At 42.5% G+C, this 26,336-nt stretch overlaps 1 protein-coding gene across 6 annotated transcripts in view; it reads left to right on the plus strand.

The window, feature by feature from the left end:
* Window positions 1-26,336, plus strand: part of SLC44A3 (solute carrier family 44 member 3) — a 339,154-nt gene that overhangs the window by 246,919 nt on the left and 65,899 nt on the right. For all 6 annotated transcript variants that reach the window (XR_005788769.1, XR_005788767.1, XR_005788768.1 and 3 more), the window contains 4 exons: window positions 15,464-15,624; window positions 17,508-17,597; window positions 18,819-18,943; window positions 23,495-23,681. Coding sequence is in view for 2 of the 6 variants with exons in the window: in XM_040471034.1 (XP_040326968.1) it covers window positions 15,464-15,624; window positions 17,508-17,597; window positions 18,819-18,943; window positions 23,495-23,681 (563 nt within the window). In the remaining 4 variants the exon portion in view is untranslated. The remainder of the gene's footprint in view (window positions 1-15,463; window positions 15,625-17,507; window positions 17,598-18,818; window positions 18,944-23,494; window positions 23,682-26,336) is intronic.

Consider the following 26,336-nt stretch of genomic DNA (forward strand, 5'->3'; position numbering starts at 1 on the left):
ACCCAGCAGGTAGAGGAGAGCTCTGAGAAGTTGCACAAAATGGTTTTTATAGGAAGGTGGGTGGGATAAGAAAGTTATTAGCAAAAGGAAAGCATTGTTCCAGGCAAGGTAGCTTTCTTTCCCTTAGGAAAAGGAAGGGGTTTTATGTAGATTACTTCATCCGTATGGTGCTAACTGAAAAATTCCTGGCTGACTGGTTAAGACTACATGGGAGAGGCCACCAGGCACTTGAAAGTGCAGCTAGATTAGATATTAAGCCCCAGGCTTGGAAACTTGGTCTAAGTGACACCATTTGGGGCATATAGATTTCTCTTTCTTTCTTTCTTTCTTTCTTTCTTTCTTTCTTTTTCAATGTTTACTTATTTTTGAGAGAGAGAGACAGAGTGTGAGCAAGGGAGGGTCAGAGAGAGAGAGGGAGACACAGAATCTGAAGCCGGCTACAAGCTCTGAGCCGGCAGCACAGAGCCAATATGGGGCTTGAGCTCACGAACTGTGAGATCATGACCTGGGCCAAAGTCAGACACTTAACCAAGTCACCCAGGTGCCCTTGTAGTTTTGTTTTTTAAATTTTTTTTAACATTTATTTATTTTTGAGAGACAGAGTATGAGCAGGGGAGAGACAGAGAGAGACAGAATCTGAAGCAGGGTTCAGGCCCTGAGCTGTCATCAGCACAGAGCCCATCGCAAGGCTTGAACGCACAAACTGTGAGATCAAGACCTGAGCCGAAGTCAGATGCTCAACTGATTGAGCCACCCAGGTGCCCTTAGAGTTTTCTTTTTTTAACAGTTACTCCATTTTGATTAGATTCTCCAAGTAACTGAGAGATGTGATCAAAATTGAGCTATTGCTCTGAAGTTCTTGAAGTTTTTGTTGTTCCTTTGTGTTGTATCCAAAGGTCATGACATTTTTGCTTAACCTCTGTGATAGTCACAGGACATGGCTTCAGGTGTACATTCTTTAAGTGGTTTATTTTCTTGGTTCCTTATACATTCCAGTCTTAGGGAGATCGTTTGTTTGTTGGTGAGCCACTGTGATCATGCATGTAAAGCTTTTGAGGGAATACAGTGCACCAGGGAGATTATTATGATCCCTATAAATAGGATAATTCCCAATATTTGGAGTGCACTTTAGAACCATGATCCCCAAGACCCCATGGAAGGGGTCACCTTTTTAAGTCAAGTGATGTGTTCTGTGATTTTATGTAATTGAATTTCAGTTTCCCCATAAGTGTTAATCCAGACACGGCAGGTGATGTTGGCCAAGGCACAGACACTTCCTTGCTCAGCTAAAAGAGAATCAAGAATTGTTCTAGTATCAAGGACAACTTTGGCTAGAGGGATCTTTGCTGGGCTGCTATTGTTTTAACAGCAGATTTTGCAATAATTTTATTAAGGGAGAGTTTTTAATCAGAGCCTCCCTTACATTTATCCCTAACCAGAGAAATAAGGACCTGCCATAAGAAGTGAATTCTGGTCATGAAACTCTCCTTGGTAGGTCCTTTTTAACTCAGCAATGTAAATTAAGGAGAGTCAACCAATTAGATGTCTGATTTTGCTTGTGAAATGTTAGAGGCACCGTTAGATTTTTCTCTTAGCTTGAAACAAGAGGTTCCCCCCCTTAGCAACAGCCTGGGAGATACTGATGAGGGAGCTATGTTTCCAGGCCAGTGCCACAGTACAGGAAAGGAAGAGAAGGAAAAGGGGGTTTACATTTAAAGTATGAAGTCTAAGTCTGGCTAGATGGATGCGGAGGTATCCAGCGTGTGTGCAGAACAGTGTCAGGTAGATCTTTCTTTAGCTGTGAGATGTGTTTCCAAGGCTCAATGTCTTTTAGGTTTTACAGCTGTGTCAGTGTTCTGGAGCACTTGGTAGGGTCCCTTCCTTCGGGCTCAGAGCCGTTTTTTCAGCAATGATGTTTCCACAATACCCAGTCACCAGGTTCCAGACTGTGACCAACAGGATCCTTTGAACTTGGGATAAGGGAAAGCATCTTTAACATGTTGATGGTGGGCTTTAGCGTAAGACTTAAAAGACTTACAGTAGCTTATCATGCTAGCACAGGAGAGGATCAGCAGAAAGTTGTTTACTGATAGAATTCTACAACATTAGCCAGGTCTTGTTAAGGTTTGTATGATTTGCTCCATGCACTGGTGCTTTGATCACAGGGGATGGTAAAGGAAACATACTTTCTGACAGTTTCTTTGCTTTTGTTGGGAGGCATCAATCTTGCAGCAGGAAAAACCTTCAGCCCATCCAGAAAACATACCTCCAGTAACAAGAACATGTTAATAATCCATGCTAGGTGGCAGTTGAATGAAGTCCAGCTGGAGATGTTCAAAGAGGGAAGAGGTTTGAGGCCTCTGTGAACAAAAATTTTTCCAGACCTATGGACCTGACACGTTAGACATTGATGGTAAATGGTTTTCACAGTCTTATTATAGAAGTCTCCCCAGCAGTGTTTAATTATAATTCATCTTAGTGTTTATATTTGTTTTTGAGACAAAGACAGAGCATGAGCAGGGGAGGGGCAGAGAGAGAGGGAGACACAGAATCTGAAGCAGGCTCCAGGCTCTGAACTGTCAGCACAGAGCCCAACACGAGGGGCTGGAATCCATGAACCGTGAGATCATGACCTGAGCCGGTTTGACGCTTAACTGACTGAGCCACCCAGGAGCCCCAATTGTAATTCATCTTAAACACCCCATAGTGGGTAGAGGAATGCAAAAATTAAAAAATGGGGTTTGTCAGGGAATCAGGAAGAACCAGTTGGCCATCTTGGCCACAACACTTAACACTTAACTAACACTGTAAACTGTTTAATGTACAGCTATTGTTTACCCATCTTAATTTCTCCAGGTTTAGAGCAGACTGTTGCCATGTTACAAGGACATTTATCCTTCTGTGGACTGTAGCAGAATGGACTTTATCCACATGTGACATAATCTTACAAATATGATGTAAAGGACAGAGGCTTAGTATTACTTGACAAGGTGTCCCCTGTAATTTACATATCAAATAAGCCTAATTAGTTTAACAGAGTTTTGGAATATTCCAGGTCAGAGACTTCACTTAACATTTGATTTTAGGAAGTTTGTCAAAGTATCAAAAAAAAAAAAAAAAAAAAAGGTGTTAAACCATTTGCCTACATAGGGTCACAGGTCATTATGAAATTTAATACTTAAAATGTAAAGACACTTTCACCATTTTATGAAAGGAGACCAAAAGTCCAAGAAAATCTTGCCTTTTTACCAGAGAGAAAACCAAATTCTAATTTTGTACCAGCTTACCTGATATTAAAACTTATTTTTTAAAATGAATTCATTTTAATCTTAACCAGCTCGACTGCACATTAAAATTCCTTTTCAGAGATTCCTTTTCCACAAATGTTCTACAACTTTTCTACCTTCTGATTTTGTCCTATGTTTTTCCTCTTTAAACAACCAGCCTTATTTTAGGACAAAATTACTTTTTTTCTCCATAACAAAAAATTCATCTCCATTACTCACACCTTTGTTTTTTTCACTGAAAACACATCCTTCTTCCTTCAAATATGGAGATATTCATATCAACCTATCAGGTGTCATATCAGCATTCTTTTTTTTTTTTTTTTTTTTTTTTTTTTAAAAAAAAAGCATGTGTGTGTGCAGGGGAAGGGCAGAGAGAGAGAGAGAGAGAGCACACAAGAGACAGAGAATCCCAAACAGATTTCACTTGGAGCCCAATGTGTGGGGCTCTATCTCAGAACACGACATCATGACCTGAGCTGAAGCCAAGAGTCAGACACTTAACCTACATAGGTGCATTCTTTAAATTTGCAAATTTGTGAATATATTTCAAAATTTCTAAAAGCATGTACCTTTTGGAATATGTTAAAGTATAGCATTAACATATCCAAATATCTTTTAATTTCTCTGGAATGAGAAACCAAAAGTGGATAAACCTGTGCTTAGCAATTAATGTTTTAGTATTTCGTCTTATTTGGAAATGATGTGTAGGTATTGAATGAATTTATTCCTCATTTAACTTAACTCCTCATTTAACCTAACTCAGCAAAACATTAAGGTTTTTAGGTTACCAAAAAAAAATTTTTTTGAGAAAACTATTTAAGTAGACATAAATAGTGCTAAAAAGTTCATTTGTAAACTTTTATCTTGCTTACATCTACTTAAAGTACTCGTCCTTAATAATTATGTTAGCTTACCTACAAAAACTTCATTAAACATTAGGTAAAGTCAGCCATTATCCTAAGCTATCTTTTTTTTTTTTTTTGACAGCTCTTACAAGTGCTAACATGAATTTATTTGGCTAGTAAACTCCGAATAAAAATTTTATGTTGGGGTGCCTGGGTGGCTCAGTCAGTTAAGTATCTCACTTTGGCTCAGGTCATGATCTCACAGTTTGGGAATTCAAGCCCCACCTGGGGCTCTGTCCTGGCAGCTCAGAGCCTGGAAACAGCTTCAGATTCTGTGTCTCCCTCTCTCTCTGCCCCTTCCCCACTCGCACTCCGTGTTTGTTTGTTTGTTTGTTTCTCTCTTTCTCTCTCTCTCTCTCAAAAATAAACATTAAGAAAAAAGTTTTATATTTAATCTTGATGATTCTACTGTGTCTCCCTCTCTCTCTGCCCCTCCCCCACTCTCACGCTCTCTCAAAAATAAATACTCGTTAAAAAAAATTTTTATATTTAATCTTGACCACCCTAAAGACACGTCTGTTTAATTAAACCATCAAACTTCAGTTAGCTCTCATATCAAATATTTTTCCAGATCAGGTGAATTTGAAAAACATTTGGGTTTCTAGTTTCTGGGTTTTTTTTTTTTTTAATGTTTATTTATTTTTGAGAAAGAGTGAGAATGTGTGTGTGTGCATGAGCACAGGAGGGACAGAGAGAGAGAGGAACAGAGGATCCAAAGCGGGCTCTGTGCTGACAGCAAAGAACCCAGCACAGGGCTCAAATTCACAAACCATGAGAGATCATGACCTGAGCTGAAATTTGACTCTTAACCAGCTGAGCCACCCATGCGCCCCTGGGTTTCTAGTTTCTACCTAAGAGTTTTAGAATGGCCAAACCATATGAGCACTTTCCTTCAAACCATCTAAATAGAGCTCTTTTACAGATTAAGTTTAGCAATACCATCTGAAGGTAGAAAATATCACATAACTACAGCATACATATACATACACACGTATATATGTACACGGTGTGCAGGGGCACATAGCACCTGGCTCTGGGGGCCCCAAGCAGACCAGGTTCGGCCACTTACCGCTAACAAGATCCAAAAGCAGAGAGACCAGTGGTGGGGAAACAAGAAAATTTATTTCAGCTAGTCCCCTATCAGGACCACAGCTGACTAGTGTCTCAAAGACTGTCTCAAAGTGCCGAAAATACTCCCAGGTTTTAGGAAAATCTGAAACAAAGGTCGATGGGTAGGTGCAGGGGGACAGTGAAAGTCAAGCTGATCATTGTCTTGAGGTCAGTCCTGTGGGGTCTTGCAGGCTCCGGACAGTCCTTACTGCTTGAGGGGCAGTTTCGGTCCCATCCTGGGATGCCTTCCCCACCAGGTCTTTTGCCTGAGTTAAGAGATAAACTGGAAGGAACTTAATCGGTGAGAAAATACAAACTGATGTCAAAAACGAGGTAGTTGAAGTCCTCTTTCATTTGACACACAGGAACATTGAGAGACACAGAAAACTTACAGTTTCTATTTTAAAATTACCTGCCATGAAATAGGTATGAAATTGACTAGTTACAAAATTTGGATCTGAGTTAGTTTTTCCCATAGATGGAATAAGTTAAGCTGAACTGTCAGATGACTACAACGTTTTAAAAAATATTTGTGGAGAAGACACTGAAGATGTGTTGTCTTTGGCAAGTCAGGTTCCAAATGACCTTTCCCCCTTTTGTTTTTTCTTGATAAGAATACCTCCCTAAAATTTGCACTTCAAAGACATGGGCTGGAAAAGCCCAGGAGAACACTAAACAGAACACCCAGCAAGGACAGTTTAAAGGCACAGGGAAAACACTCCCCTACCCTGCCCCCCCAATGACTTTGATCCCCTTAAAGCCAAAAGTTTTATACTTACCAGCCTTTTGAGATAAATAGGGGAGGCTTGGGAATTGGTAGAAAGGACTGGTGTTCTTTGAATTGTTTCTGGAGTCACACCTCTGGTCCTGTGAAGACAGCTTTGTAAAACCAGGACGGCTGTTTTTAATTCCTCAGAGAACTGGGTTGCCACCTAATATCAAAGTGTGTATAAATACACACCCACCCACCTATAGGCATACCTTCTTTTCCTCTGGGTACATTTAGCTTGGGGGCAGAAGACCCCCCCCCCACCCCGCCTCCAAAAAAAAAGTTCCTCTCAGGCTCTGAATATCAGTTTCCAAATTTGACCAGATTTCTGATTCTGGAGTTATTAAGTCCTTTCAAATATCTTGTCAAGTTCCAGCCAGGTCAAACAGTGAATATTTTTGGCAATATTAAACAACCTCCTGGACCCAAGAGGCATCCTCAAAGAGGGTTATGTAAAATATAGCATCTTCACAAGATCTAAAGTCGCTTGCAAAGATAGCCCAGGAAAGAACCAACAATCTGCATATCCCAGGCAGAAAAAAAGAAAGTCAGGCTATGTTCTTAAGATGCAAAAGGAGACAAGCAAGAAGGAAATAGTTATTCCCAGGACAGAAAGGAAGGGATAATGTATGTGTATGTGGAAAGGAAGGGACAATGGTGAATTTTTATTCCCTTTTCTCAACTGGGTTCAGGAGGTGATCTGTTGGTTTTTTTTTTTGTTTTTTTTGTGTTTTTTTTTTTGTTAGTGTTTATTTTTGAGAGAGAGAAAGAGACCACCAGCGGGGAAGAGGCAGAGAGAGAGAGAGAGACAGAATCCGAAGTGGGCTCCAGGCTCTGAGCTGTCAGCACAGAGCCCCACATGCGGCTTGAACTAACAAACTGTGAGATCATGACCTGAGCCAAAGTCGGATGCTTAACCGACTGAACCACCCAGGCACCCCAGGAGGTAATTTATAAAAACTCTTGAGGATCCTCCTGGAGTTGAAGAAACACTTTAACTATGGCCGTTAGTTCGACCTTTGACCAAGGAGTGAGAGGTATCTGAAGTGCATCACCTGTAGCCTGGAATGGTCTTATTTCAAAAGGTCACTGTGTCCCAGTCTCTTCAGAATGGAAAGCCAGTTCAGCCTGAGGCTTACTGGGGTGGGTACTCAAAGAGTAGAGGGGAGCAGTAAGAGTTACCACAGTCTTACAGTCTTGCTTTAGATACCTTTCCTCCTCTTTCATTAGCCTTTCGTAATGAATCTTTCACTGAAGCTATTTTGGAATCTTGAAATCTTTTGGAGGCTTCTGCATGCCAGCTGCAACAGGTATCCCATTCTGTTTAATTTGGGAACTCTTGCTTTGCTTTGGAGTGTACTTCTTAAAGGAATGATCTTGTCTAATTGGAAAGTTCACCATAATGGCCATTGTAATTACACATTGTTCTTGGTGAAACTTATTTTTTTTTTATTTGCTACATACCTGCAACTTCCAGGAGTATAGTTCTTAGACATAAAATAAGCGAGTACCCCGGGAGGTGACCTGCTCAGCCCTCTGGATACAGAGGATCTCATTCCTTTTAGTTAGGCCTTCGGGTTCCCAGCTAAACTAATACCAGAGAGGGAGCCACTGCTGTGCTGGGGATTGTGTTTTACAGCGTGCCTCATCGCACAGTTTTCTCGAGGTTGGCAGGTGACCTAGTGTTAATCTAACCTGTTCCACGACCAACCATCCTAATGCAGGAGTCTTTAAGTTAGGCGGCAAACACTAACAGATCTTAAATGCTCCACCCATGCCCACCAAATTTTGCGGCATTTTGGCCTCCAAGATCCCTGCTAGCAATAGCCTTTATTTACATAAAACAAGACAAACATGTGCCCCAACATACCAGCAGTAACCAGACCATGGCATTGCAGACTGGCCAAGAGAGGGGCGTGCAACTAAAAGGAATGAACCGGCAATACACATCACAGCTAAGTGGAGGAAACTTTACACAGAAGAATACGTACTGGATGATTCCACTGAAATAGGAACATGGCAAGAATCAAAAGTAGTTTATAGTTGTATAAATCAAATTAATAGTGCCTCTAAGTGTTGGAGGTTGATTGGAAGAAGGTTTGAAAGGACTGTCTGGGATGATAGAAATGTTCTACATCTTGAAAGGGGTGATAGTTACATGAACATCTATATTTGTCAGAGGTCCCTCATTGTTTATTTAAGATCTGTATATTTCACTCTATGGAAATGTTATTTCAGTAAAAGTAAAGGGAATCCCTTATATACTGATATAGACAGAGCTGCAAGATGTTTTCGTTTTAAGAAGAAAACAGACTACAGGGGCACATGGGTGGCTCAGTCAGCTAAGTGTTTGACTCTTGGTTCTGGCGCTCATGGTCTCGTGGTCTGTAGGATCAAACCCAAGTGAGGCTCCACGCTGGCAGCACAGAGCCTGCTTGGGATTCTGTCTCTCCCTCTGCCCCTCCCCAACTCATGTGCATGCTCTCTCTCTTTCAAAATAAATTAATAAATTAATTAATTAAAAAAAAAGACTATAGAGCAGTATGCTGTATACTAAGTATAATTTATGTGTTCACATACATGTAAGTGTATATATATGTGCACGTATTTGATCATATAACTTATATCAAGCAATCATAACCTATAGGATGTAGTCAGAAAGCAATTTTATTTTTGTGTCTCTTTTTATTTATTATTAAAGTATTACATAGAGTTATGTTAGTTTCCGATGTGCAACATATTGATTCTATACGTGACTCAGTGCTCACAATGGTGTTTGTCACCAAATGATATTACAATATTATTGACTATATTCCCTATGCTGTACTTTTCATCTCTGTGTCTTAGGTATTTTGTAATTGGATGTTGTACCTCTTAATGCCCTTTTGCCTATTTCACCATCCTCCTACTTACCACCCCTCTGGCAACTATCAGTTCTCTGTATTTATGAGTCTGTTTTTTGTTTTGTTTATTTGTTCATTTCTTTGTTTTTAGATTCTACATATAAATGAAATCATATGGTATTTTTTTCCTCTGTCTTATTTCACTTAGCATAATAACCTCCAAGTTCATCTATGCTGTCGCAAATGACAAGATCTCATTCTTTTTTAGGGCTGAATGATTATATAGTTATATATATAGCTATACATAGTTTTATATATATATATATATATACATAGTCATATATATATAGTTATGTATATATATATAGTTATATACATAGTTATATATGTATATACATAGCGTTATATATATATACATAGTTATATATATATATACATAGTTATATATATATAGTTATATATATACAGTTATGTGTATAGTTTTTTATATATATAGTTATATATGTAGTTGTATATATAGTTATATATATGGTTGTATAGTTATATATATATAGTTGTATAGTTATATATATAGTTGTATATGTAGTTATATATATAATCATATATATAGTTATATGCACATAGTTATATGTATATAGTTATATATACACAGTTATATAGTTATATGTATATAGTTATATACATAGGTGTATATATATACTTAGTTATATATAGTTATATATATTATATAGTTATATATATGTACCACCTCTTCTTTATCCACTCATGTATCGATGGACACTTGGGCTTCTTGCATATCTTGGCTATTGTAAATAATGCTGCAAAAACATAGAAGTGTATATATCTTTTTGAAATAGTGTTTTTGTTTTTTTGGGATGTAAACACCCAGTAGTAGACTTATTAGATCATATGGTAATTCTATTTTTAATTTTTTTTTTAATTTTTTTTTTAACGTTTACTTATTTTTGGGACAGAGAGAGAGCATGAACGGGGGAGGGGCAGAGAGAGAGGGAGACACAGAATCGGAAGCAGGCTCCAGGCTCTGAGCCATCAGCCCAGAGCCTGACGCGGGGCTCGAACTCACAGACCTTGAGATCGTGACCTGAGCCGAAGTCGGACGCTCAACCGACTGAGCCACCCAGGCGCCCCTCTATTTTTAATTTTTTGAGGACCGTCTGTACTGTTTTCCCCAGTGGCTGCATCCATTTATATTCCCACCAACAGTGCAGTTTCCTTTTTCTTCACATCCTTGCCAACACTTGTTATTTCTTGTCTTTTTGATTCTAGCCATTCTGAAAGGGGTAAGGTAATATCTCACTGTGGTTTTGGTTTTCATTTCCCTGATGATTAGTGGTGTTGAGCATCTTTTCGTGGGTCTGTTGGCCATCTGTATGTCTTCTTTGGAAAAATGTTTATTCAGGTCTTCTGCCCATGTTTTAATTGGATTATTGGTTTTTTGGTGTTGGGTGGTAGAAGTTCTTTTTATATATTGGATATCAGCTGCCTATCAGATATATCATTTGCATATATCTTTTGCTATTCAGTAAGGGTTAGGGCTAGGGCTAGTAGGTTGCTTTTTTGTTTTGTTGATGGTTTCCTTCACTATACAAAAGCTTTTTATTTTGAGGTAGTTCCAATAGTTGATGTTTGCTTTTGTTTCCCTTCCTTGAGAAGACATATCTAGAAAAATGTTGCTAAGGCCAATGTCAAAGAAATTACTGCCTATGTTTTGTTTGTTTTTTTTTAATAGTTTTATGGTTTCAGGTCTAGATTTAGATCTTTAATCCATTTTGAGTTTAGTTTTGTTTGTGGTGTTAGAAAGTGGTCCGGTTTAATTCTTTTGCATATGGCTGTTCAGTTTTCCCAGCACCATTTATTGAAGAGACCATCTTTTCCCTGCTGCATATTCTTCCCTCCTTTGTTCTAGATTGATTAACCATAAAAATGTAGGTTTATTTCTTGGCTCTCTACTCTGTTCTATTGATCTGTGGGTCTGTTTTTGTGCCAGAACCATACTGTTTGGATTACTATAGCTTTGTAGTATATCTTGAAATCTAGGATTATGATACCTCTAGCTTTGTTCTTCTCTCTCAAGATAGCTTTGGATATTCAAGTTCTTTTGTGGTTCCATGCAAACTTTAGGATTATTTGTTTCAGTTCTGTGAAAAAAATGCTTTTGGTATTTTGATAGGGATTGCGCTGAATCTGTAGATTGCTTTGGGTAGTATGGACATTTTAACAGTATCAATTCTTCCAACCCATGAGCATGGAGTATCTTTCCATTTGTGTTGTCTTCAATTTCTTTCATCAGTGTTTTATACTTTCCAGAGATTAGGTCTTTCACCTCCTTGATTAAGTTAATTTCTTGGCATTGTACTTTTGTTTGGTGGAATTGTGAATGATTCTTAATTTCTCTTGCTCCTACTTTCTGTCTCTTTAAATTTATTCAGTGGGACTAGTTTTTCTCTGTCCCTGAATGAAAACACAGTTCCCAAGACTACTTTGGTTACTTTTAAGCAATAATTACTCAGTCACTTTAAGTTGTAATAGATACTTTCCATCCAGTAATTAAAATGTTCAGTCCAATATGATAGACTTTAGACTTGACTGACAGTTGAAACTTCTCCCTCCCCCAGCGTGGGCCAGGAGCAGATGGGAAGGCTTTGGCTAGGGAAGGGGGCTGCAGTCCTCTGCTCCATTCTCTTCTCCTCCTCATCTCTTTCTCTGCCAGTCCACTGAGACAGGCTTCTGACTCTCGGGCCTGGCACAGCAAAAGTGAGGAGGATTAAGAGGGAATAGGGGTGTTCTTATTTGACTGATACAAGTACCAGTTTTCTGGGTTTGGGAGATGTTCCAGCCAGCTTTCTTCCATAGAGACTTTTTGGATTCTTTGGAGATTTCCTGTCCCTGGGGCTCTCTCAGCTGCAGTGCTCTTTACATGGTCAAATGCATCTCTGCTCTGGCTGGTTATTTGCTAAGTCTTCCTTTGTCCTGTGACATTAAGCAGCCACTTCCAGCTTCTTTCTGCTGAGGGCCCCACAATTTTCTATGTAGCCGTCTTGGACACCAAGGACACTAGCCTTCACTTCCCAGGGCTCAGACCTTAACCCATGGTGTCATCTGAGCCCTCTGAGTTTTCCAGGAAACCCTTCTCATCTGACTTGGGAGTGGTATCTCTCACCTTCTTTCCCTTGGGGGAGGAGGGGGGCATGGATGGATTCATGTGAAAATTCTCTCTTTCAAAAAACAAAAAGTCTTTAGAATTTCTCTTTTACATGATTCAGTGTACTTACCAATGCCTGTAGAGAGTCAACTTTACTGTATCCAAATAAAAAATAAAATCAACCAAAATATCAAGAGTTCTCGGGGTAGAATGTAGACCATGACATATGAATTTAACTTAATACGAATATATGACATAACCTCACTGAAGGGGAAAGAGAGAAAAGGACCTGACCTAAGTACTTTGGAAAACAGCTTTGTGACTAAATACTGTGAGCTGAAGACAAAAATAACTGTACATAAGCACCATGCTCTAGTTGGCAAGTTTGTCTGTCACAGGAGTACTAGTTAGCAATTCTGACAATACATATGAGGATTGATTATAAGAGGGCCCAGGATCAGTGACACCCCAGTAGCAATGAGCATACCTACTACCCAGATATTGGTTTCTAAATACCATTTTCCAAGGTATTGACTGATTTTAGAGCTTAGATAAGGAAAATAGTTTGGCATAATCTTACAGAGCCAGAAAGTGAAAATGTTCTCCAGGAAACAAAAAAAGGTAGGGTGTGTCAAAATTACCCAGGGCCAACATGAAAGACCTCCTAGTGGCCAAAGCTGCAATGATTTGAACAACAGAATAAATAATGATCATACTAGATTATAACCTCAAGAGCAAAGTAAATATCCATGAGTCCACTGATAAATGATTGAATAAATGGGAGGAGTGCACAAAGGAATAAATCTTTACAAAAGAATCCCGAATAATATTTGTAGATATGTCCTGCTTAACTTCCCTCCCCTTGAGAGTGGGCTGGGCTTAGTGACTCACTCCCAAAGAATATAGAATATATTCTGTAGAATATAGAATAGTAACATGCCAATGGAGAAACCTAGCAGATATCAGCCTCTTTAACCACGTAATCAAGGTTAACTTCATCAGTGATGTCATGTTGTTCTTCATGTTCCCCAGTGTGGTTCTATGGAAAGTGCAGTTCACCTCCATGGTGTTCTTCCCCCAAACCCAAAAACAGCAGTCTAATTATGAGAAAACATGAGGGACATTGTACAGTGTGAGGGACAATTTACCAAATACCTGACCATGAATCTTCAAAAGTGTCAAGGTCATGGGAAACAAAGAAGGACTAAGAAACTGTCATAGACCGATGGAGACATGACAACTAAATGCAACGGGGCATCCTGGATTGGATCCTGGAAGAGAAAATAAAGGACATTGGTGGAAAATGGTAAAATCCAAATAAAGACTGTAGTTTAGTTAATAGTATAGTACCAATGCTAATTTCTGAATTTTCACAAATGTACTGTGGTTATGTAAGATGTTAGGGGAAGGTGGGTGAGGTATACACAGGAACTCTCTGTAGCATCTTTGCAAGTTTCTGTAACTCAAAAATTATTCCAAAATTATAAGTTTATTTTCTAAAACATTCTTCTAATCTCCAACTCCCAACCCTTTTATACTTTCTGTGGAACACAGGGGTGGTAAGGACAAGCCACCTAGTTTTCTAAACAGTGTTTTTGGCAAGCCCAGAATGGTGGGGTCTGGCATCTCATTTTGGAGTATAATTTTTATTATCTTTGAGCTTCAGCTATAGACTTCCATTTAAATTTCCTGTTATACTCACATATGTTTTTAAAAGTCTCTAGAACAATTTATAGAGGGGGACACCTGGCTGGCTCCGCCAGCAGAGCATGCAGCTCTTGATCTCGGGGTTTTGAGTTTGAGCCCCACATTGGGCGTACAGTTTACTTTAAAAAAGAGAGAGAGAAAAGAATTAGGATGATACACTAGATAAACCAAAACAACAGTTGCCTGTGAAGAAATAATTTTCCTTAAAGAGGAGAGACAGCCATTTCTCACAATTTATTCGTTCTATTGTACCTTCTGGAACTTGAGCCTTGTGACTGTATTACACCTTCAAATTTTTTAACTAGGGAAAAACTGCTTAGTTGTTTTACTCTTCTCTTGAATCACTATTCAGGGAGTCAGGAACTATTCCTGTAATGTTATGACTTCCTGAGAGAGATTCTTCTATGTTCTATGTTGCGTTCATTGAAAGTTTAGAAGCCATTTTTTCTTCATGATAATACAATATTGTTTGCATTTGGGTTCTCCCTTGTTTCATCTTCACACATTTCAAAAAAATGCTTGGTTTTTAGCAATGTGTCTGATAATTTGATGCTTCTTGGGTTGGGATTATTTCTACTGTTGGGTGGCTCAGTCCGGTAAGTGTCCAACTTCAGGTCAGGTCATGATCTCTTGGTTCATGACTTCAAGCCTGGTGTCGGACTCTGTGCTGACAGTTTGGAGCCTGGAGCCTGCTTCGGATTCTTTGTCTCCCTCTCTGTCTGCCCCTCCCCTGCTTTCTCTCTCTCTCTCTCTCTCTCTCTCTCTCTCTCTCTCTCTGTGTCTCTATCTCTCAAAAGTAAATAAACATTAAAAAATTTTTAAGTCATTAGAATGGATATCCCTGAGCATTTTTACGTTTCAGGAAGGGACCCCAAAAAGATCAGCTTTTTCATCTACCCAAGGCAGTTACCAACCACAGCTTTATTCATATATTCATCACTCGCTATCCACTCTGTTCGTAGCAAGCCTCTCAAGCCTTATGCACCTACCTTCTCAAAGAGGACCGAATGGTAGTTTCATTGACCCAACTTCCAGTTAAACCAGCTCTTATCTCTGCCAGTTCCTTAAATGCCATTCTTGTGTTGGAGTTGGTAGTTTGTATCCAAAAAGGGCCAAGACAGGAGAATCAGAAATGTCACTCTCCAAGTGTAGCGTTCCAGTTTCTCTGGGTCCCCATCATCATTCCCCACCCAGAGCATCAGCTAATTACTGTAGCAGAGCATACAGAAAGAGCTTGCTTTCTTTTCATTTTTCTTTTCTTTTCTTTCTTTCTTTCTTTCTTTCTTTCTTTCTTTCTTTCTTTCTTTCTTTCTTTCTTTCTATGTTTCTATGTTTCTATGTTTATTTATTTTGAGGGAGAGAGAGAAAGCCAGCAGGGGAGGGGAAGATAGAGAGAATTCTAAGCAGGCTCCATGCTGTCAGTGCAGAGCCTGATGGGGGGCTCAATTGTATGAACCCCGAGATCATGCCCTGAGTTGAAATCCAGAGTCGGACACTTAACCATCTGAGCCACCCAGGTGCCCCTTGCCTGGCTTTCCAAGGTGTATTCTGCAAACAGGATGCTAAACTTCTTTTTATTACTGCAGATCTTATGCTTTCTTGGTTGTTGAAATTTTTAAATAAGCATTTTTTTAAGTTAACTAATTAAATATCTTTGCCGTTTCTTCTTTTCTTTTTAGCAAGTCTTTCCCCTTGTTTAACAGATGCGTCCCTCAAACACCGGAGTGCTATTCCTTGTTTGCATCTGTTTTGATAAATGATGTTGACACCCTCCATCAAATTCTAAGTGGAATAATGTCAGGAAGAGACACAATCCTTGGTCTGTGTATCCTCGCATTAGGTAACTTTAAATTGCTTTTCTTTCAGTGACTCTGCCAAAGTTTCTAGCACTTGCGTATGTTGTACGATGAGAATTAGCCTCTTAAAGATAAAAGTTCACATGTTTTCTTTATAAAGATTTTCAGTGTTTCAGGTTCAAGTGGGAGAGGGGACAATAAAATTAGGGAGACACCAGCTGGCTCTCTGCCAAGAGGCCTCACCGAGTGTGGGTTGTCTTAACATAGTGGCCATGTTCTGGTACCTGGTCCTCAGCTCTGCATAAGGATGGATGTGTAAAGCATATTGCCAATTTGCTAACTGGCCACGAAAAGTACAACTGTCAGGGGGACCAGAAAGCCATGTCTTCTGGCCAGAATGCCCTCTCCCCATAGGCAAGCCAGATTAGAAGGCCGCATGGGAGCAAGAGAAGGAGGCGTGTGTATCTGTGTTGAATAGCATCAGAAGGCAATGGCCTGAGGTAGCCAACCGCCTGCTTTGGGTTATAGGCAGGTCAAGGCCTTGAGCTGTGACATGCCTCTTCTGGGCATTTCTGGAAGCAGCTACCCACTCTTGACCCTTTAACTTCCCATTTCAACTTGATGAGCCCCTTTAAGAGTTGACTTTCTCTTTGAACAAGTTGATACATTCTGCTGTGTGGGCAGTCGTAGTGGCCTGCTATCTACCCCTTCTCCAGTGGCTGCTTCCCAACCTTTTTGTTGAAAGGAATTCTTTGATCGGCCATGATTTTGCCAGTTTACTCATCAGATTTTCCCTAATTTCCTTACCAAAATGTTACTAATTCCTAAATACTTGGGAATACTTAACTCATCACCATTATGTAACTTCCGGACTTCTTAGGACCCAGATGTGCCAGGCATTGTGCTTACTTTACTTTACTCATTAAAGCCTTGTCAGAATCCTGTCACCATTTGTAGGAAGGGAAACTGAGGCATAGAGAGGTTAAGTGACTTGGCCAAAGTCAGACAGTGAGTAGAGTAGGTGGCAGAGCTGAGACCCAACCCAGATGTATCTGATCCTCAAATCCACATTCTTAACCACTACACCAAAGTGTAAGTAACGCTGATTTCTTTTTTTTTTTTTTTAATGTTTATTTTTGAGAGAGACAGAGCATGAGTGGGGAAGGGGCAGAGGGAGAGAGAGGGAGACACAGAATCCTAAGCAGCCTCCAGGCTCTGAGCTATCAGCACAGAGCCCCACGCGGAGCTCGAACCCATAAACTGTGAGATCATGACCTGAGCCAAAGTTGGATGTTTAACCTACTGAGCCACCCAGGCGGCCCCAAGTAATACTGATCTCTTGTTTAGGAAAAATGTAAAATTATATATAAACTCACTGCAATACTTAACATAAGGTCATAAGCTTAAGACCCCAAATACTGGAAAACAATATGTGGATTTTTTTACATATACAGCTTACATATAATTGGAACCTTAAATTTTTCATTTCTAAAGGCATTAATTTTTCATATTTAATAAAAATTCCTGAGAACATTTAAAGTTAAAACTTTATATAAGCCCAATAAGAAGTGAAAAGAGTTAAGTGTGGTAAATAATAATAATAATAATAATAATAATAATAATGGTTTATTTGGACTTAAAAAAACATTTTGGGTATTTGGGAATAAGACCTGATTTAAAAAAAAAATTAATAAAAGAAGAATTGCTAGGATTTCAGAAACTGGCTTACTGTAGCAGACTGAACTTATATATGCTTTAGAGAGTACCCTGTGTATGTCTTGTTATTTTTTTTAGTAGATGTTCAAGATATTTAGCGATTGAAGGAAATTCTCAGTCCTCCCTCCTCTGGGAGTCATTAAAGCCCTGCCATCATTACCTTCACACCTCGGTTGCTGTTGGGGTTTATATATTTTGCTTAATTTTTCAGCCTTGTCTTTGGCCATGATGTTCACCTTCTGGTTCATCACCACCCTTCTGGTTCACATTTTCATTGCACTGATTATTTCGGGACTGCTGTGTAAGTATTTCTACTTGATTGATTTCTTTTTGATTAAATGCAAAGCCTTTCCATTAAGTACAGAACTTACAAGTTGGCACTTTTAAGCTAAATGGGGCTCAGAGAGTCTCTCATCCAACCCTGTCATTTTACATATGAGAAAACTTGGGCCCAGAGAGGACAAAGGGAGTAGTTTGTGTTGCAGATATTAGCAAATTTGATGCCAATCTGTTGTCTCTGCTGCACTCGGCTGCTGCTTAGTCAGGCCTGCCAATCCAGAGTGGTCCTGGTGACCATACCATTAACAGACGACTCCAAGTCTTGTGGAAGCCTTTTAAAGAATATCTTCTGAACTTCCACATCAACCATTGATCTTGGGTCCCCACAGTTGTCATGCAAAGGCTCCAGTCTAAAAAGACTCAGGCCCTGAGCTGGGGAGGGTCCCAAAGAGCCTCTCCTGTACCTGCTGGTTCCCCTTTTGTGGCTGGAATGTGGGTCCATCCAAGAGTTATCAGGAAAGGAGGTCTGAGAGGTAGGGGCACACAGGAAGTTCAAGGCAGCAGCTATTTACCAACTGGCATGGGACATTTTAACTTTTAATAATCGATAGGACTATAGAGTCTCATTCCCCTTAATCTGCCCTCAGCAACTTAGAGCCCTACGGCTCACAGGTGCACAGCGTGCCATGCTGGAGGACAGGCACCACAGCTTGTGATGGACACTTTCTCACTTAGGACAAGTAAAGACGAACATGACCTTCCTGTAGTGGTGCTGTAGGTGGCGTTGTAGTGTTTAAACAGAGAGCAGTTGCAATATCAGAGTGTCTACCCTGTCTTGTGACCGCCAAGCTGACCTCCCAGTTCCCACAGGAGTTGTCACCAGTGGAGCTCACTGGGCAGGTCTAGACTTTGGACTCTAATGTTGTTCCCCTCACTGTCCTGTCCGTGCACTTTGCTCCCTGCTCATGCCCATGCCCAGTCTGTAGGCTGGGCTGACAAGATGCACCTGTGTTCTAGCATCACCTTCCCGTGCCTCCCAAGGGCAAGCAGCCACTGAGGGTCTGGGCGGTCCTTGGGGAGGCCACCCTGGCCCTGCCCAGCTCCTTCAGAGGGTCGGTTGTTACACATCAAGCCCCAGGCCCGTGGGACCCACTGCCGGAGCCAGGCCACCCAGTGCTGGGGGTTGGGGGAGGCGGTTATCCCACGCATATGTGCTGAGTTCCCCTGGTGTTTTGCCTTCTAGTTGTCTGTGGTGTCTTATGGTGGCTGTATTACGACTATACCCATGACCTCAGCATAGAATTGGACACAGAAAGGGAAAATATGAAGTGTTTGCTGGGGTTTGCTCTTGTATCTACAGTAATGACGGTAAGAGACGCCCTTCCAGCAGGAGGTCAAGTAGCTCGCTAGAACTCTGAAATCCAAATAATTTAACCAAAAACAACTAGAATTTGGTTTTGTTGTTGTTGTTTTTTAATCTCAGAGTATGCATTACGTAATAGTATGATGAATACACATACATGTTTAGGACTTTCTCTCTTTTATTTGCAATACCTACATAGGGATAAATCAAAACCTTCCAAAAAACAGGAAAAAAGAAAGCCTTACCTTCTTTCCAAGTCATTTCTGCCATGTCTCAGAGGTTAATTTCCTACCTGTGCTGATTCGTTTTCCTTGAATACAGTAGAGCCATTTTTACCCCCAAGCAGCTATAAGGTGGACCCTGGAGGAGGGCAGACTTACGACAGTTCCTCTTTCCTGTTTGTGAGCAGACTCCCCGTTCCAGCCAATGGATGCTCTGCTCCCTCCAGGGTGTGACAGCTCCCACTGCCCTTGAACACAGAGAGTCCTTTATTTCCAGACCTGCTGGCCACTGGGTTATTTTGGTTTTCAGAGAACCTGCCGCCACCTCTGTGAGCTCCCTAGATGAAAACAGGCACACGCGGAGTTATGGAGGCAGCAGATACTGGTTGTTGCGGGAGAGAGGTTGGCTGTTGCAAACCATTGAGGTCACTCCCCAGGTGGCACTGAATGGGCTAGAATCACAAGGCCCTGGAGGGACCGTGGAGTTGATTTTAGGCAACCACGGCCATCCTTGCTTGTGCCTTGCTTGCTAACCATTTTATGGATGAGCCACAGCTAGGTTTTCCACAAGCCCTTAAATTCTTCCAGCAAACGCAGACTCTCTCACAACTCACTTCTCTCCTGAGGAGATCCTTCAGTTCCCCTATTTGGTGGTCTTCACATTTTCTCATTTCTAGTGAGGTTTCAGGTTTGTGTTCTTCACATAAACTGTATCTCAGGAGGCAAGTGTGTGATTAAGTAAAGCTTCTGATTTGTCCTGCCTCAGGCAGGGACCAAGCCCATAACTGCTCCAGGGCCTGAAAAGGAGGCTGGAGAAAAAAGGAACCCCCTGTAACCCAGCCGGTGCCGAGCTGTTGGGCATGGAGGAGGGGGTGGGGAGCAGGGCTCCAAGCTGGGGGGGAGAGTGTACCTTCTCCCTTAGCCCTCCCCAGGGCTTCCTTTGTCTCCACACACTGAACCATTAACTGCCACCAGACACCAAAGTCAGGAGAAGTTCTCTTCACTAAGGTTGGTGAGAGGTGAGGCTGTGAAGGAAGAAAGGCTGTTTGTACCTGTGTCTGTGAGGACTGTTCAGGGGATGGTATAGAGGGTAGAAGCGAACCACAGCTCATACACCATTGCTTTGGCACACCTATCACAGCTACTTACTGAGTTCCCACCACGTGCTGGCTGCTGGGTGGGCATGTCCTCACAAGAGCCCTAGATTGTTGATTGCTGTGTACTTGAGTCCCTGTCCTACACTGGGCCATGCACTAGGCAACAGAGCTAGCAAGATACAATACACAGATAGCACCTGCCCCATGACTAGATAAATTACAGAGCAAGCAATGTCATGACCTGGCGCACAGGGAAAGATTCCAGCCTTTGCGGTCTGAGGCGGACATCCCAGCCCATGGCCCACTACCCACTGTGTGACCTCACAGAAATGTCTTGACATTAGGCTTGGCTCTCCTCATCTGTTGAATGGGAATATTCCTACAAGATTCCCCTAGGGCCATGGACTTCCCTCCTCCCTGGGGAGCATCTGCCATGGAAACTCAGCATTCCCACAGAGAGCCACCCCTCATGCTCCCTGACAGGGGACCCAGGGCTGGGAAGCTGGGCTGGCTATGGGGCAAGAGAAAACCACTTTCCACCTGCTCCTCCCCCCGCCAGCCCAGCTCGGCTCCCACAGACCCCTGCACAAGATGAGGGAAAGAGGTCAGGGAGAGAACGTCATACTGTGTCCCCTAGTCAGGTACCACTCCCTGTCCTCAGTGCTGGTATCCAAGAGGAAAGAGGAGTTAGCAGCTGCTCCCCTTCTCCCTCACTCTGCCTTTCTTACCCCACTTTTCCAGAGAAGCAAAAGAGGGAAACAACATTAGCAAGAGGGGAATAGAATCAAGAGAAAGGTCACCTCCCTCGACCCTCATCCTTCTTGCTCACGTGGGAGCCCCATCTCACTTCTTCCCTGACCTGTATGTTGGAGCCCAACAGAGACCCTGAAAGTCTCATCTAGTGAAGATTTCCCAGGGAGATCCTTGTCTGCTACCAGGACACTTGGCTGGGATATGTTCCTGTCTCCTGAGTTCCCAGAAGCTGCCTCACAAATCAACTAGAAAACATGGTTCAGGGAAGATGGGGGCTGCCTATGAATATTATTTAAGTAGTTTTATTATAAGCGCTAGCAGCAATGGAGAAAAGAGGGTAAATGGCCTTAAATGCACACCTCAGGGCATCAGCCTAGGAGCACAGGCTGAAGGGCAGCTCCCTGCAGCTTAGAGCCCAGATGAGTGAAGCCAGGACGTGGCCCCCATGGTAAGTCAGCCCTGCTGTTCAGCCCAGCCTGGCCCACACCCCCGGCACCATCCCCGGCAGGTAATGCTGATCCCTGCTGAAAGTTGACTCTACGCTTCTAGTGAGCATCCTTGCAGTGTACTTAGAGTGTGAGAGGAGTATTTTATGCATATATATAACTTGTAAAACACACATGTATTTAAATATACACATGTTAGCTTTCTACTCAGGAGCTAGAAGCCAAGTTTATTTGCCTAAAGATCATATCATTTTGCTTCATGAAAATTTTAAGTGAAACAAAAAAGGTTCCTCTTTTTTGTTGATTGTGGTAGGCATCGAGAATGCAGAGTTGGAAATTCCTGCTTAGCCTTTACCACTTACAGGGGTCCGGACATCTTCCCCAGTTCCTCCAGACACCCATGTCTGGGTCGGGAGGCTCTGCTCCCATTTTATCCCACCTTCCTTCAACTTCCTTCCACTGTACTGTAAGATCCTTTGGGCCAGGAATGCCCCAGCCCAGCTGGGGGAGAAAGGGTATCTAAGGCTAAAGGAGAAAGGGTATCTTGTCATGAACACAAGAGGGAGCTGTGGAGGTTCCCTTGGCAGAAGGCTGAGAGGCAGATACAGGAGGGGCCATGCCAGGAAGTTCCTTATCTGTAGTGATAATGACCTTGATCTTTATCCAGAAGCACAGGGGAACCATGGAGGGATTTTGAGCGAGGAGGTGACATCATTGATTCTACTCTTTACAAAGACTCCTTTAGCTGTGTGTTAGAGGAGGGAAAGGGGTAGGGGTTGGGGACCAGTGGAATTAAAGACAGAGGCTAAGGAGGTGGCTATTTGGGTGCAGATAATTGATAAGACCTGAGATAATTGATAAACTTGGGAAGAGAAGGGAGGTTAGACTGAGATATCTGTCAGGAAACTGAATGCAGGAGATGGGGATTGTGCCCTCCACTGGGCCAGTTCTTGACAGTAAGGGACGGCTCAGCTCTCAGCGAGCTTAATCTAATGAGAAAGTCAGATGAGTAAACATTTGCCGTATAAATTCTGAGTGCTACAATTCCTAAGTTTGGGATAATATGGAAGCACACAAGAGGGGAACCATCCTTACTCTTGGAGAGGCCAGAAAAATTAGGGCCACTGGAATAGGAAATATAGAAGAAGGAGAAGATTCTTCTATGAAGATAATGAACTTGGTTCAGGATGGGATGAATTTGAGACACTGTATGACGTCCACGGCCTGGTCGGTAACTGATGTGCTTACTCATCTAGCACCTAGAGAGAGGTGAGGCTGGAGGTTCTTCTTTGAAGGTTATCAGCCTCCAGGAAGGATGCTAAGACCACAAAGGAAAAGGAGTCCAAAGACTGTAGAAACAACAAGAGGTAGGAGGAGAGCCAGAAGAAAGAACAATCACAGAGGTCAAGAGAGGAGACCCTTTTAAGAAAAGAGGAATGGGCAGAGATTCACATGCCGTGCTCTAGGTTAGGTTGCGGGAGTATGGGTGGCAGGTGGAGACTAGTCAGTGCCGATGCTTGTGTGTGAAGAGCAAGAGGAGATGGCACTGACTGGGCTGGGATGTGGGGGTGAAGGGTGATTTCTTTCTTTAGTAAGAAATTTATATGGAGGGAGGCCAAAACCAGCAAAGAAGAAGGCACAGAAGGTTGCTTTGAGACATAACCACTGTCCTTTCCCTCATACTTACATCCCTTGCCTTTTGCAGTCTTCGAGCATTCTCTGAGTATCTTGCGTATTGTGGGGAGGAGGTGAGAGATAGAAGACAGTTCTCTGACCCTAGAGGACTCTCTTTGCATTTTCTCTTGTTCTCTGACAGGGACTGTGCCTCGTTCATGGTTACAGCTGCAGGATCTAGCACAGGGGCCAACACATAATAGATGCCCACTTAGGATGCGAATATTTTTCTGTTTAATTATAATAAAAGTATGAGTAGCTATCTTAAAGGAGCTGTTGGCTGACACGTCAGTAAAATATTAAGGTTTGCTTTAAGCCTTTCTCTTATTATTTTGAGTAATTTGCTCTAACCCCTTTTTCTCCAGGCAGTTCTGCTCAGCTTGATTTTTGTCTTCAGAAAGAGAATAAAATTGACAGTCGAACTTTTCCAAGTCATAAATAAAGCCATCAGCAACTCTCCATTCCTGCTGTTCCAACCACTATGGACTTTTGCCATCCTCATTTTCTTCTGGGTCCTCTGGGTGGCCGTGCTCCTGAGCCTGGGAACTGCAGGTAAGGGTAGAGGGTTCCATCGCCTTTGAGTTGTGCATGGAAGACCCTGCCATTTTGGAACCATTGACCTGTTTTGTAGGGACCAAGCCTCCGGTGGAACTGGAGGTGTCTGATGACAGCAGTGATGGTGCCAGGGGCTCGGGCGGGGGGGGGGGGGGGCCGGAAAATCCTTTTCCTTTTTTATACTGGCTTTAAAGAAGCTGAGTGTGTTTCTCGAGAGAGCAAATTCAGTAAGGACTAAAAGAGCTTTTGAAAAAACTACAACATGAACAAAAGCCTCTAGAAAGTATTAGCAGGGCACCCGGGTGGCTCGGTCGGTTGAGCATCCGATTTTAGCTCAGGTCATGATCTCTCGGTCTGTTGGTTCGAGTCCCCCATCGGGCTCACTACTGTCAGCCTGTCCGTGCAGAGCCCACTTTGGACCCTTTGTCCCTCTCTCTGTCTCTGCCTCTCCCCAGCTTATACTTTTCTCTCTCAAAAAAATAAACAGTAAAAAAAAAAAAAAAAAAGTTTACGGAAACAATACTGTCAAATGTCTCTGGATTTAAATTTTGTCCAAGATAATCTGCCAACTCCTCTCAATTCGGGCAATCAAGAAGGGCCCAGGAAAGGCCCTGTTAAGAGTCTGGCGTGCTCAGCAGAGCCAGCGTAAGTTTAAAACAAGTGCAGATGGACGTTCACATTGCTTAGGTCCTGAGAAGACAATACTGAATCCTCCACCTTCCTGTTATATCTGTACGATGGTTTTCCACCACGGGCATTCCTCAGAGTCAGCTAAGGTGCTTTATTAAAATGCAGTTGCCTGGGCCCTGTCCTCAGAGATGCTGATTCATTTGGTTTGAGGTAGGGCAAACTATATATTTTTGAAGCCCCATAACAGAGCAAAGAAATGCTATGTGAAGTACTGTCTGAAATGAGGTAAGGAGCTTTGTCAGAATATATATCACTCCCTCATGGAGAAAGTCTTGCTGTGGGGGAAAAGAAGTCACCAGAAGGAAACGATGGGCTTAGTCAAGCAGTAGGTCTGTGTTCTGGCTCAAGCTCCGCATCTCACTGTGGGCTAGTAACAAACTGTGAGGACACGCAGCTAGGCTCGCAGGCACATGTCGAGCGGCCCTGTTCTGGATCGTCTCTGACTCCCGTGTTTGATTTGGATAAGGCCCACATCCACACTACGATGGGAGTACGAAAGAGTAGGTTGCTTTCTGGGACTGTCACCAGACAGATAAGAGCCACAGCAGATGTCAAATCAATAAGGCTAATGTAACTCCTTACCGTTTTATCAAGTTTATTTGGTCCCCTGTCAGCTCTGGTCAAATATGTGAGAACTGCTGTGTCGTAGATTCTTAGGAAATTGGGGTCTCCTCTCTGTCCTCTGGAGTAGAAGGCTCATTGGAGATGGCTTCGAGATTGTCAGCAGGCTCCCTGGGAGACACAGCCCACACTTTCAGCCTCAGACGCGCTTAGGAGCAATCTCTTCTGTTGCTCTCTAGAAGCTTTCTGAAGACCTGCAGTGAACTCAGAATAATTATCCATGAAGAATCCTTGGTTAACCAGATACATGACTGTAATCAATCAGGATGAGTTTGGGAGTAACAAAAGACTAAAAAAAGCAGTGAATTAAATAAGATATAAGGTAATTTCTCTCTCATATAAATGAAGTTCGCAAGGAGGAGGCACCGTGCTAGCATGGTCCTGTAGAGGTCAAGGACCTGGGCACTATCCTTCTTCCATTTCATTTCAGCACCTTGTGGCTGACATCCTCTACCACTGGCTTCCATCTAGTAGCTGAAGCAGACACTCAGGCTCCAACCATGTCATTCCAGCCCCTAGGAAGGTGGCGGAGAGGAAGGTGAACATGCCCCCTGCCCCCGCCCCCCAATTCCCGAAGTCAGGCCCTCACTTCCACCCCCTTGGCCACATCCTAGTTACCAGGCAACACCTACCTGCAGGGGAGGGATGGGAGATGTGGTGTCATTGGGGGCAGCCATGCGCAGTGCAAAAATTAGAAGTTCTGTTGCCAAGGAAGAGGGAAGAACAAATGTTGTGGGGCAATTGGAAGTCTCAGCTGAGGGCAACACTGAACAATCCCAGTTTGCCCACATGAGGTTGTCTCAGTCCTGGTCAGAAAGGCGGGCAGTGGCCTTGGTACGTGCAGAAAACAAGCATTTGTTGGAAAGGGCCCAAATTCCTGGCTCAGGATTAAGACCTTTCTTATGTCCTCTGTGTTAAGCAGTGCAGTCCCCCTTTGTCGTACGCGCTGTTCTGCTCCAGTTATGGGTAAGGGAATTGAGGAAGGTCACGCAGCTAGGAAGTGGGAGGCTCTCTCTGGCTCCTGAGCCCTAGGAAGGGACCCGTGCTCTCTCCACCATCTCACATTTCCCATGGCTGCTGGGACACAGAATGGGCCTCCTCAGTTTTCTGTCAAGTCAAAGCAGTATTGTGACCACAGCAGCTGGCTGGCAGATGTGGCCTGTGCCCATAATGGTGTGTTTGGGGTCTGTGGTTACAGGACAACATGGCAGGGCCAGAGGTCAAAGCCAATTTGGGCTGGGAGGGAAGGGTGGCAGGGGGTGACAGGGGGTGGCACACTGGGTGTTGGACTGTAGTACGTGAACCCCTGCCCTAAAGAATCACCAGAGAAAGGGTGAGGTC

Source organism: Herpailurus yagouaroundi, unplaced genomic scaffold (assembly GCF_014898765.1).
Source record: "Herpailurus yagouaroundi ecotype Mexico unplaced genomic scaffold, PumYag 77, whole genome shotgun sequence".
NCBI classification, from domain to species: domain Eukaryota; kingdom Metazoa; phylum Chordata; class Mammalia; order Carnivora; family Felidae; genus Herpailurus; species Herpailurus yagouaroundi.